The 13,734-nt window shown below is 46.0% G+C and overlaps 1 protein-coding gene across 1 annotated transcript in view; it reads right to left on the bottom strand.

The window, feature by feature from the left end:
- Nucleotides 1-13,734, bottom strand: part of Epb41l4a (erythrocyte membrane protein band 4.1 like 4A) — a 149,449-nt gene that overhangs the window by 45,375 nt on the left and 90,340 nt on the right. The window contains exons 5-7 of the mRNA XM_055625702.1: nucleotides 13,027-13,114; nucleotides 10,839-10,927; nucleotides 10,219-10,282 (exon numbers count right to left, since the gene is read on the bottom strand). Of these exons, the coding sequence (XP_055481677.1) occupies nucleotides 10,219-10,282; nucleotides 10,839-10,927; nucleotides 13,027-13,114 (241 nt within the window). The remainder of the gene's footprint in view (nucleotides 1-10,218; nucleotides 10,283-10,838; nucleotides 10,928-13,026; nucleotides 13,115-13,734) is intronic.

The raw sequence follows: 13,734 nt of genomic DNA, 5'->3' as shown, positions 1-13,734 counted from the left end.
TGTGTGTGTGTGTGTGTGTGTGTGTGTGTGTGTGTGTGTGTGTGTGTTTCTGTGTGAAATGCTATTTTAAATGGCTAAAGAGAAAATCAAAGCAAAACAGAACGAGTACCATAGGCTCTATGAAGCCATAGGCTGTTAATTTAGCTTCAAATTTAAAAACCAAACACCAGTCACAGACACAGCAATCCTGTGGAATGAGCACCCTGTGGACTCATAAACACAATATTGGCTATGCGGGGGGGGGGGGGTGTAACTGGAATATCTGTCCACCATTTTAACAAAGAATCTGACACTGTATACAGGAAGTCCCTCCCAAACCCAAATGGAATAATGCCGTCAACTTAGGAGTGTATTTGTAAAATGTGAGATAGGACAGAAGCCTATCGCAGGCCACAGGTTCGCATTACTGCAAAGCCCACTACCAAAATCTTACGAGGGAAAGGAAGACATTTAGGGGAATTCTCGGCCTTGCTGTTTGGGTGTTATTGTCAGTGGATAGCAAACAGGGAAATGAGATGATGGACAGCCAGGTCAGGCCAAGATATTAAGTTGAAATGCCCACAGAATGCCAAGTAGGCCAGTGAGCACACAGGCGCCTCACTCAAAAGAGAGATCCCGTCTCCTGACATAAGCACTGTCCCCTGAGAATGCGTAAGATGGCCAGAAGAGAGAGAGTGGGTGTTGAAGGTGAATCACAGGACGACGCTTGTGAGGTGGGTCAAAATGAGCTGGGAGACAAGGTATCAGAAGGCAGGAAAGAGAAGTCTCAAGGGACACGGACAGGACAAGGAATGGGCTTCAAAGGCGGCTACTGCTTCCCACAGCGAGAGTATGTGGTGACATTTGTATAAGACGTAGGATCATGAATATTAGAGATGAGGAGGAAATTCAGTGAATTTAGAGAATCCTTTACCTCAATAGCAAAAGAAACGGAGGCTGGAGAAAAGCAGAGGCTGGAGGGGGTTAAGAAATCTCAGGCTCCCATCACACACACACACACACACACACACACACACACACACACGTGCACACACGTGCACACGCACGCACGCGCACAAGGCACCCAAGGTGATTCACAGTAACAATTCAATCCCTCCGTTCTGCCACTGTCCCCAGTTCCCATCTCCAGAGCTGGCCGCCACTGGACTGTGCTAACCACAGTGTTGGGGAACTCATGTCACCGTTTGCCCGAGAGTGCCTTCTACAGGGCTAAGTCACTAAGGGAGAGGAAATACATCAGGACAGGCTGCCTCTCCCTACGTCACTGGGATAGGCCGTCTTCCCTGACGCACCAGGCATGGTGGTGTACATGGGGCCTCAACACCTGTGGAAACAGCAGCTGGGAACAAGGTCTCTGACATGTACTTCAGCAAAAGCCTCCAGCCAGGAGGTGTTTAAGTACCTAAAACTTAATTTACATAGAACCCAAATTTCCAGAAGTACAGAGGAAATTTAAAATTATTCAGTCTTGAAAAAAAAATTTTTTTTTCTCCTAATTTCAAACTTTCCTTTGGAATATATATATATATTATCCTTCATGTTCCTGTATTATTTTGCTTTTCTTATTGAAAGCTGGTCAAGGGATGTCTAATTCTTAATACATACTTTAATCTATCATCACTAATGAAAAGATAAAAGGCACTTCAAATCCAGCTGGAATTTGGCTTTTCTTGGGCACAGGCATATTAGAGGAACAGGGGAACCTCCTAATTACCTCTGCTGTGAACAGATGCAAGTATGAACGCATTCCCCATTTACAGAAGGCTTCAAAAGAGCTGCCTGTTTTCTGTCGAGTTACTGACAGAATGATCCGGATACCAAAGGAAGATTAATGTTGCTAAAACGAGAGCCAGGTATCCCGAGTACACTCTGTGTACTTTTGTCATGGACGGCTGGTACCAACAGGCCGACAAGGCGCCCTGGCCCCTCTCAAATCAGACGTGGCCATTCACACATCCCCACTCACTCGCTCAGCAACCCAGTTGAAGAAAGCCACCGTGCGGGACAGCTAACCCATCCTAGCCCAGCACCCGAGGCTTGCTAAGTTCCTCAGACACCTTGAAAGCTCCAGTCACTCGTGCTGCAAGAAATGCTGCTGTCTGGGTCTGCTCTTGTTAGTTCATACGTTAACCAAAAGTCATCTGTAGCTAATATGGACTGTGGGTGTCACTGTCCCTGGGGTCTCTGGGGACAATCATGTCGGTACTGAATTATTTGTAAGAACCAGAACCTGTAGTAGAGCCACAAATTCCCTACCGAGCACCATTCATTTTCTTGGTCTCTTTGCTCATCGTTGCTGGAAGTCTCTCTTGGTGAGCTCAAAGAAGGGTGTGTGTGTGTGTGTGTGTGTGTGTGTGTTTGTGTGTGTGTGTCTATTTTGCTTAGCATTTGCTCCTTGTGCTGTCACTGTTGACAGGATTACTGAAGCAGTTTACACTATAAGGACACAGCCACTTAGGCAACAGAAGCCACTCGGTTTTCAGAGTCTCTCAAGCCTGTGCTCTTGACACAAGAGCTTGTGTCACAGGGCCCTGGGCTCAGCTGGCTTCTCCTTGTTTCCATGGAGACTCAGTCACAGGTGGATGTCTGCCTTTCCTTAGCCGTCTGGAATTATGGGCACAAGGGTATTCGCAATTCTATTAAATAAGCCCACATCCAAGGTCACCAGAAGTAACTCAAGATACTGGCCAGGGGTGGCCAACGAGGTCACTCAGTGGGTAAATGCTGACAACCTGACTCCAATCCCTGGGGCCCACACGAGGAAGGAGAGGACAGACTCCCACAGGTTGTCCTCTGACTTCCATATGTGCACTCTGGCACACGTGTCCACATACACAAACATTCGCACGTAGAAATCCATAAACAGACATCATTTTAAGAACATACACTGCATAGGCCACTGGCAAGCGGGAGAGAGCAGTGTTTCTAAGGATGGCAAGCCAGAGTCGTGCCACAAATACCTGAAGACCCTTGGCAGAGAGGCTTCCTACCCAGGTCTCACTTCAGAGTGGGTATTTCTGCATTCAATCTAAACAGGATTTGTATAAGTATTTTGTACTTTTTTAAACTTACTTTAGGCATGAAGGGAGAAACAAAAAAAATTAAGAAACAAGATAACAAATGACTAAAATAACTTCCTTCTCAACCGCTGATAAAGCAAAGGCAAGCAGCAAAACTGGGACACGTACGCATTTTTCGGTTGGAAACTCACAGCAGATCTACAGGATTTTAAATACGTCAGGAAAGTCCATCTTTTCTGGTGTCTGCGAGCGAGTAACTGCTGCTTTACACCCTGAATCGTGCCGGCCGACCCGAGACACCGGGCCTGATCTCTGTGTTAACGGCTTTCACCATATTTTTCATTACTGCTCCCTCAAGGCACGCCAAGTTGAAACCTGAGTTTTTTCAAATGACACTTTTGTTATTACTTGAAAAGGAGGAGTCAGAATGAAATGTTAAGGCCCTGAGTGTACCTCACCTTGTTCTTCTGAGCCAAGCTTGGTCTCTACACACCATATTGCTCCCAAATGATAATTCTCACAACACCAGTGCCTTAAGGCATGGGAATACAGGTGTCTGTGGTCAAATAAGTATGGGGCATGCTGGGTAATCCCTCACAGTTTAATGTGGCCGGACGTACTGTCAATGTCTACTAGGCAAGGGACTGGGTGTTTATAGAACTAATCTGGTCAAAGAACTGCGTATATTAATAAAGTGTATTTTAAGCCAGGCGGTGGTGGCACTCGCCTTTAATCCCAGCATTCTCAGTGCAGAAGCAGGTGGATCTCTGTGAGGCCAGCCTGGTCTACAGAGCTAGTTCCAGGTCAGCCAAGGCGACCTGTCTCAGAAAAAAAAAAAAAAGTGTATTTTAATTTCTCCAGTTTGAAAAGATAGAAAATACAAACATTCCTCTATATACACACACTCGTATGTATAGTATGCACGTATGTTCATGTTGAAATATATATATGTAGAGAGAGAGAGAGAGCGCGCATAGCTTTGTTTGGCTTGGGTTTTTCTCTCCGTGTGTCGTTGTTTGTTTTTTGAGACAGGGTCTCACTATGTCACCCTGGTTGACAATTCTGCACCCAAAAAACCAAAGCAAGGGCTGGGGAAAGGACTGCGTGTGTAACGTGCTGCCGACTGCTATGAGGAAACACTGTTGCATTTGTTGGATCGAAGGTATAGACATTGGAAAGACACGAGCTTTTAATGGAGTGATTCCATTTATTTACATTTAATGGTAGCGGACAGTCTCCGCTCTAAAATTTTTACTCCTTTTGGGAAAAAAAAATGGTTTAATCTATCTTAATTACGGAGAAAGTCAGCAAGAGCAGTAACAAATAAAGCAGAGGAACCGTGGGCTGACAGATGTGGGCTTCCCTCCGCCCGGCACAAGCTACCCGAAGGCACGGGTGGCAGGCACAAGGTGATCTTGTCGGAGGCTCAGCGGCCAAGACAGCACAAGTGAGAAGCCCAGACTTCGTGCTCGCCTCATACAGCCTTGGACCGGGTAGTTTGTCTCCTAAGGCTCCTACAGGTAGACATTACCAATACAGGCCCCATCCATCACCATTCCTACCCCCATCCTTCACCCTTCACGACAGGTGAGGGGCACAGGTGAGGCATTAACAGCAAACTTCCCAAAGTTAGCTGGTGAGCGGCGGCCTTGAACTTACATGGTGTAACCTAAGCACAGCACGCCGTGATGCACTTCCCGGCAGCTCATCCTTAATTATGAAAGACAAAAGTGTCACAAGGCATCAGGGCCTAAATGTTAGAGGAGGGACACACTTCATACTCTGTATTTCAGGTACTTTCATGCCGTGGGTGGAAACACAAAACTGTGCAACTCTGAGAGGAGACTGCAGTTGAGGAGGAATGAACAGAAAGGTGAAACAGAAAACCCACATAGGCACTTACCCTTTGGCTAAACAATCCTGCTCCAGAGAACTGATGCCACACAGCCACTCCAAACACACAGATGGGTGAAAGGACACAAAATATTTTTCAAATACCTGAGCATTCCGGCACAGACAGTGGGGTGAATACAGCATGGGACTCACGCCCACTGAAGCTTGTAAGAACAAGGGGAAGGTGAGGCTCAGCGGCATATTACAAAACCTGCTTCCACCCCAGCAGACATATACACACGCATGCGCGCGCGCACACACACACACACACACACACACACACACACACACACTTTTTCTTACCTTCCCCCCCCCAAAAAAAAAGCCATGGGGAAAACAAACTGAAAAGGATTAAAATTGAATAGCTTCAAGGACGAGCAAGAAAAGGCCTGAAAGAGCACGGGTATTTGCGACGTTCCTCTCAGTTTATCTTTCTGTACAGTTTCAACCTCTGGAAGAACGTCAGTCGTCCACATATTTAAAACATAGACTTAAGCAAGCAAGAATGTAAGGCACAAGGAACCATAACTGGAAATAAATAAACCTAATTAGATTGTGAGGGTATATACAACCACAGCAATGAAGAAGGACGAAAGGAATGAAGGGAGGGAGGGTGAGCCAAGTAAACTGTGAACACAAGACAGCACAGGTCCTTGGTCCTCACATGTGGATGAAAGAATTACAGTTTCGGTGTTCCGACCAAAGCAACTCTAAAGCTATTTGATACATAATTTAGGAATAAGCAAATGACTAAATGTGCAGGCGCTGGCAGCAAAGGTTCTAAAGGCCAAAGGAAGGACATGAGGAAGGTAAGAAAGAGGCGTGCATGATGCAAACCCATAATCTCTAAACTATATACAAGTACAGTATACACTTAAAACACACATATGTATACATTTACATCATGTATGTGTATTTGGGGCAGTGTTTGAATGTATGCTTGCAGAGATTCTCTAGCTCTGGCCACTGAAAAGCTCAGGCAGAAAAGTCACCAAGAAGTAGTAATCGCCCCTTGCTGCAAGATCTGGACCATTTCCCACTGCCGGGAACCATGGATCTTTAGAGTTGTGGGTGATCGTAAGTTGGGGGCAAAATTGACAATAACAATAAAAAGTACCACATAATGACGGAGACAGGTTTAGGAGCACAGAGGTCAGACTGGGGGGTGGGGGGGCTCCTATTAATTAAATCTAGGAATTCTTGAACATCAAAGCCTCTAGGTGAAGGAATGTATCATAAATCATTGAGGGGGAAAAAGTGGTCAGTCCATGTCAAAACAGATGAATAAATGAAAGGCAGAGAGGGTAGGGCTCTTGCCTACAGTGGAATGCTGAGGTCTGAAAAGAAATGTGAAGGGGACGGGAGAACCAGAAAACCAGCATGCCCCATCATCGCCATAAAAGACTGGATTAGACAAAATGCTTGGTAAACGCTAAATATGCAGGGGAATTCTGACAAGGAGAGACGTGCACAGATTTACCGTGCATCCCTGTGGACCGCTTAATTCCTACCTTGGGGGTGGGGCTGCTCACACCAGGAATTAAACACTGGAGAAATTAGGTGACATCATCGCCAGCAGATCAGACCTAACAGACAAGAAGGGCAGATGGCCATCCTACGTGAAACCCTGAGATAGATCCAACCTCACCGCCGTGACTACACAGCCGGGAGGGAGTAAGACTCTCACCGCCAAACAGCGGAGAGGCATGAAAGAAAGCTCTGCCTGGCTTCAGTGTGGTAAGATAGTGTTTGCACAGTGTACAACATCCACTTCACAAACGAGAAAGAAGTTCTCTGAAGGGAGCTAATCAAAGCCCACAATATGGGGGGGGGGGGCCTGGCGCACGGAAGATATGATCAGGCCAAGCGACACGATTAGGGCGTTTACAGAACTGGGCCGGAGTGACATAGTATTCACTATGTGGAAGAGACCCGTGTACACAAACCAACCTGTTGGGCTGACCAACAGTGACCACTCCCAGCCAGCATTACCTCCTGCCTCCGCTCCGCAAAGCTCTCCCAGGCTCTGCCAGTAGGGCCTACTACCACTTGGTTGGGTTGCCAGGGGCCTTTTGACCTTACATCCTGGGACACTAAACTTAGCTGAGTTCCGTATCACAGTGCATCGTACATAAAGCACTCCCAATTCTTTCTCGTCGTCCAGGCAAATATATACGGAAATAACAAGAAGGAAAACCTCTATGACGCAGTACTAAGTACAAAAGCACACACATGCTGAGTCCTTATCTACAACTCCGGCAGTTGGGAGGCAGAAACAAGAAGACATGATGCCAGGCCAAATTCAGTTGACAGAGTACAACTCTATCTCAAGGACAACTAAAAAGATGTACCCAGCCATACACACAGGAAGTATCTCTTTATGTGTATAAAAAAACACGTGATACATTCACACTAGCAGAACCCCAAAAATGTACAAGCAATCATACCAAAATGTTAACAATCAACCTCTAAATTTTAGGGTTGTGTTTCCCATCTCCTATACCATTACTATGCAAAACCTTTATTCAGAGTTTATCTTTTCTGTGAGGTGCAATTTAAACCACGGTGCACTTTGAAGTGTCTATAGCGCATGAAAGTGTCTCTGAACTTGGGCTCAAAGCCCTGAGCGCCCGGAGCGAAGTCTCTTTAACCAGACCAGCAGACCAGAAAACCAGCAGACTAGGCATTTCAGCCATTTTTCAAGCTGAATGAGATTACTGTTCCAGGTGATGGGTTTTAAGGGGCTTTTTAATTCAATCTGTGATTAGAGTTAGGCCTCCATAATAATCAACTTAATTCTACCATTATGCAAATCACTGACTCACAGAGAGGAACCCTGGTGGAGAGAGAAAGGAAAAAAAAAAGCGCTGCAAGCAAGAACACTCAGGAAATAGAAATGTTTTGGTTAAATTAATGTGCCTATTTAATAACAAATTTAGGACGAGGCATGGCGTTTGCACACCTGTAACCCCCTCGGTTGGAAAGCAGAAGAGGGCAATCAGGAACTCAAGGTCACAGCCAGCCTGGGCTATAAGGAGAAAAGCTGCCATAGTAACTGACCAGTTTTGGCACCTTATTTAAAGGTCACTGACACATGCAGGCTTCAAGAACCCAGGACAGTGGGAACATCCGTTCCATCTCAAAGCCAGGAAGCCCAGCGGCTGGTATCTGGTGTCACAGAGCCGGACTCTGGGAGGTGGTGCAATGGCATCAACCTCACTGCCCTTGCTTTTGGCTGGTAACAGAGATGCTCAAGAAGCCGAAAGTTCAAACCCTGGCGACTTCAACAATTTCTTAACAGAAGAAATTTTAAAGGGGGAATATATACAAACATAAATAGATAGATAGATAGATAGATAGATAGATAGATAGATAGATAGATAGATAGATAGATAAAGGAACTCACAAAAATAACTTAGGCTTAAGAGGAAGGAGATTCTAAACAACAGGAACACTTCCACGGGAGTCCAAGCACCCCTACAAAACATTATTTTTAATGCACTTAGGAGATGGGATTCTTTGCATTAAGTCATGTGAACCCTTTGGCAAAAGAGGGGGGAAAACTACAAAATCCAGCTAACTAACTTTTCTACTTTTCAAATGACGTTAATTTACTCATACATTAGTGTATCTTTTCAGCTGCACTGGCATATCTAATTAGCAGTTAAAAACAAAGCGAAAATTTCCATGCCCCACCAAAAGAAACTATGTAATTAAAAGCTTGTATGTGACTTTGGGGGAGGGGGGAGCCATTGTCTGAAAGGCCTAAAATCTCCCATCCCCATAAATTCACTCCAAAACCCAATTTTAATTTCATCAATAAGAACAGCCAAATCCTTTTTGTTGTTTAGTTTGGGTTTTTGTTTGTTTGTTTGGTTTGGTTTGGTTTGTTTGTTTGTTTGTTTGGCCCTAGAGCAGTGGTTCTTAACTTCTGGACCTCGACCCCTTTAGGGACTGAATGACCCCTTTCACAGGGGTCGCCTAAGATGATCAGAAGATACAGATATTTACATTATGATTCATAGCAGTAGCAAAATGACAGTTATGAGGTAACAACAAAAATAATTAAAGGGCTGTGGCATTGGGAAGGTTGAGGATCACTGCTCAAGAGGAAGAACGAACGGATAGCATCAGAGCTTCAGACTTTGTGGTACGCCTCTAAAATCGGTCCATTCGCCACTTAGCAGATATTAAGGAGGAGTGGTCTATATGAAACCTTCTGCTACGGACACATGTCCCCAGCCCTCAGGGCTGCTCCGCTGTGGCAGCGGCTCCGTGTGTGGTCACATACGCACAGGCTTATACCTAAAGTGTTTCTAGCGCCAAAACAAGGTCAACTCAAAGCTTGTTGTGATAGCACACACCTGTAATCTCGGCACTTAGGGAGCTGAGGCAGGAGGACCGCTGTGAGTTCAAGGCTACCCTGCGCTGCCCAGCTAGAGGTCAAAACAAGAAAACACACCAAGATCCTGCCTAAGAAAAGAAGTTATGAAGAGAGAGTAAAAGGGGCCAGTTCAATGCCATACTCGGTCTGACTCTGCACGAAGTTAAAAATCAAAAGAGGCAGAGGGGTGGATTCCTCCTCCAACACCCTTTCATCTGATTATCCCACACGGGTGGCACTAACAGCACAAGAGACAGCAGCATCTTCACAGACAGGCTGAAAGGAATCTTTTGCACCCTTGCCATCTTTGACCAGCTTCTAAACTCGACCTGTGAAGGTGTGTACCTGTGAAAGCACACGCTGTGCCCTGTGCCCAAACTTGCCAAGGTGCTATGAGGTCAGCAGCTACCCACCACCCGCTCATCCCCCCACCCACCCCACCCCTGACTCCTGGTCTCCCTTGAAAGCATCCAGAATTTCCATCCCAGTTGTCTATCACACAAAGCAAGTTAAGAACATCTGATACCCAGCAGGCTGCTTTGTTTACTTCAGAGCAAAATGAAGGTTCGCCTCTGCAGTTCCACACAGTCTACACCTTGCAGCTTAGGTGAATCCCTCCCTCGCAGGCAGGACTGAAAAGCAGCTTGCGGAGATGATGCAGGTAGATCACTCTGTTCCCCACTCTGCCCAGAGAGCTTTGTTTTCTCTTGCTAAAAACTAAAAAGACATTTTCCCCTCCACTACCTCACTCACTTCCCTATCCCTTCCACAGAAATGTGTGTGTGACATAGTTAACGTGGTTCCACGTGGCTGCAGCTGAAGAAAGCATGGTTGCCTCACTTCACAATGCCTTCTAGGTGCCCAATGAGCAGATGAGAACCCCCACCCCCGCAGTAAAGCTATATGCCCGCAGAAACTTACATCCTTCCCCAAGACTCTGAGTTCAAACTGGGTTTCCTTGAAGTGCACCTTCGTAATCCGAGGCCTGGAAAACAAAGCAGACAGCGTTGTGCTCGCCGCTCCCAGGACACTTCATTTTTCAGAAAGCCGGAGAGGCATCCAGCAGACAAAGATGGAGAGATAGAGGCTCTTCTCTGTGCTGTTGGGGATGTCCTCTGCTCTGGATATCCCTCCCGTTTCTCCACTAATGCACAATCAAGCTTGGAATCCCCTGGCCTTCAGGGTCCCACCTTCCAGACATACACTGGGGCCACAGTTCCCCAATCTCTCCACTCCCTCCCCAGTTAGAGCTAAAACTCCAGTTAGCCCCGAATATATGGTCCACTGGCACACATGAGCGGGGGTGGGGAAGCCCATTATATGGTTCCGGGGACGAGAGAGCCCAGAATGACCACAACTGAAAGTTACGAAGCAGATTCGTAAACTTATAACCAATTCCATCCACTTTCCTACTCACTACTGAAATGATACAAGTTTTTTTTTTTTTTCCCTGCCAAACCTGTTGGCACACAAGCTCCCCAAAGCCCAGTGTATACAGTTACACAACTTTAACTCTAACGCTGTCCCCACATTTTACCTACCAGAAATACTTCCCCACTTGTTTTTTATTCTTATAGACAACCACGGCCACCGGAGTTAATCCTAAGAAATACTCGGACTTGTTTTCCCCCTGAAAAAACAAACAAACACATATACTCCTAAAACCATTATACTATTCGTAAAGAAGCTCCTGGTAAAGCTGTAATTGGCCAAGCAAATATAATTTGTTGGATTAATATTGGACTAGGTTTCGAAAGGCATCAAATAAACAAACAAAAGCTGGCTAAGCGAATAGTAACTAATTTGATGCTCTTTTGCCTCTCAATCCATAAGAACATTTTTCTTAGCACCAATCTACACGTGTGATTTCAGCTCTTCAAAGGAACACTGACTGACAGCCCACTGCTGCTTACACGCTGGCGCTTAGATCCAGGTGGAACCATGCAGCTTAAAACACGGATGAAGACTAGCCGCCAAATCAGTTATCTCAGAATCTCCAGCGACAGAGGCCTAGTGTCGAAAACACACAGGGGCTTCCAACAATTCTGTAGCCACAACCTGAGACCCACCGGCTTCTATCGAGGGTGCTTTGAAATGGTTTGTCTTGGTTTTGCCCTCTGATGTGGATACAGCTGAGGCCCAGTTTACCATGAGAAATTTTAGGTAGCTGCATGCAGACAGAGGCTCTGGTTTCCTGGGGTCCATCACAGCCCTTCCTACCTCCACTGGTAATTTTAAGATTGTCCCAAAATTGAGAAGCATGATCTCTTCTCGCAAATCCTGGAGAACTTTCATCTCCAGGCAACAACAAATCTCAAGTAATAAGACAGGACCCCAAGTGACAGAGCCACAGTCCACGTGGGTACCAAGGACTTACACAGAGCTGTCCACTGAATGGCCTGTGAGCAGAAGACAACCGTTCTGGAAAGATCCATTCACTGCCAACTTTCATCTCTAGAAACTCCTCCTCAGAGGGAAGGAAGGCCTAACATCTCTTGGTTGTCTCCTCTAGGTTCTCAACCCTACCACTCTCCAAAGCTGAAAAACTTGATTATGAATCAAGACAAACATCACAGCATTTTGCAGAAGCCTCTACAGAGTTCCCAGGAGGTGTCTTTTTTTAAACACCCACAAACCTACCAAGATTAGCAGGGGCGGCAGGGGAGAAGGCAACTACTTCATGGAGTCTGTAAGATTCGTCCTTCTCTCTTCCCTTCTTTCATTGCTCACTACGCAGTCCAGGCTGCTCTTAAAGGTTGGGAGGGTCCTGCATCCACCTGGGACTATGGTGACGCCATTACAGGACTCTGCTACCCAGATCTCAGAGGTACCCTTAAAGTGGGGAGCCTGTCATTCTCCAGTGAGCCCGGTATCTATGATCAGGGAACTTCTGTAACCTCCACTGACACGCTAATGTGCAGTGGAGAATGTTTCTAACTCTAAAGGAAATATGAATCAGGAACAATGGCACAGGCCCCGAATCCCAGCATGCCACAGGCACAGACAAGAGAAGCTGGAGCCGGTATGGGCTACACAGCAAGACCCTGAATGACTAACTGAATTAATAAGCAGCGTACTCTCTTGTCTTAGAAAACACTAATGAGCTACAGACATGCTAGAAAATGAATGCAGGAGCGAAAGTAGGGCAGCCATAGTCAAAGAGAAATGTCGGGGGGGAGGGCCTGGCTCTAGAACCCTTGATACAGGCCTGATGCGTACTCACTGGCAGGTTTCCACAGCCACTGAAGAAAACTCACAGAACTATTTCTATCCGCTCAGTCACTCTCCTGTCGACACAACCTAGATCCACCAACCCCTGCACCGGGACTGTTGTCCAACACCCACTTTACCTGGCAAAAACTTTGTTTTTCTGCCATAAAAATCCATTTTTAGAAAAATCTTCCCATTTTCTGCCTGATATCATCAATTACAGACTGATTTTTTTAAACTGTCTTGACATTTAGCTAAGCCCTTTGGAGCTGTAATCCAGACTGTGTTTGCAAGCCCAGTGAATTGTTTTCTACACATGGAAATAAGATCACGGACTTTCATGCAAAACTCATTAGGGTTTAATCCTTGTAAGAGCTGCTCTGGGTTTGAAAAGCACAGGAGGAGGCATCGCCTGCCTGCTGAACGAGAGGACTGCAGCTTCCCTCAGGGACTCCCTCTGACTTTTTAACAAAAATGTCATCCGCTTAAAATATTTTGTGTTAATTAAATGTTACTCACGTAGACAGGATGGAGGTCAACACCGTACATCTCCAGGGATTTGGCAATCCGCAGGTAATTCAGCTCGGCTTCCGACGGTGCCTGACCCCTAAAGCCGGAAGAAAAACAACGCCTTGTTTTACCACTCCACCTATGGAGAAGGAGACTTCACTGTTCACTGGAAACACGGATCACTCCGCCCAGATGCAAATGATAAGGCTTTGCACTTCAGGAAGAACTTGGCCTCCTGGGTGACAAGAAGGTGATATTTACATTGAGTTAATTTCATTTACCAAACCTATTTCTGCCTGTTACGGCCTAGTCCCAAATTCTCGGTGTGTATTTTAAAACTCAGTTTCAAGAACTCCCAAAGAAATTAGTGAGAGTATAAGTATTCAAATTAAGGAGCAGCCACTTCCCAAGGAGCAAAATGTCTCCGTGCACCAGCGCCAACAACTGTGCTTCAGGAGCTGCGGGAGCTGGTACCACACCAGGCAAGGGGTGGAAGGGCCCTATTACCCAGCAGGGGTCCCGACAACAGCTCCTGAGCACAGGTGTGGTTTGGAAGCACATTAGTTAACATACAGGAACTGTGGAGTGCTTGTCATTTTCATAATTGAGTTCAGAAATCTTCCTAAGGCCTCGACTGGTGGTAATATCCAGAAAAGACCATTTTCTCCTAATGAGGGTGAGCATCTGCCAGGAATCTCCATGGATGAGCTGGGGGGG

Source organism: Psammomys obesus, unplaced genomic scaffold (genome assembly GCF_907164565.1).
Source record: "Psammomys obesus unplaced genomic scaffold, mPsaObe1.curated_primary_1811, whole genome shotgun sequence".
NCBI lineage: Eukaryota > Metazoa > Chordata > Mammalia > Rodentia > Muridae > Psammomys > Psammomys obesus.
The sequence above is the reverse complement of the archived record's forward strand: the minus strand, read 5'-3'. Positions and strand labels throughout refer to the sequence as shown.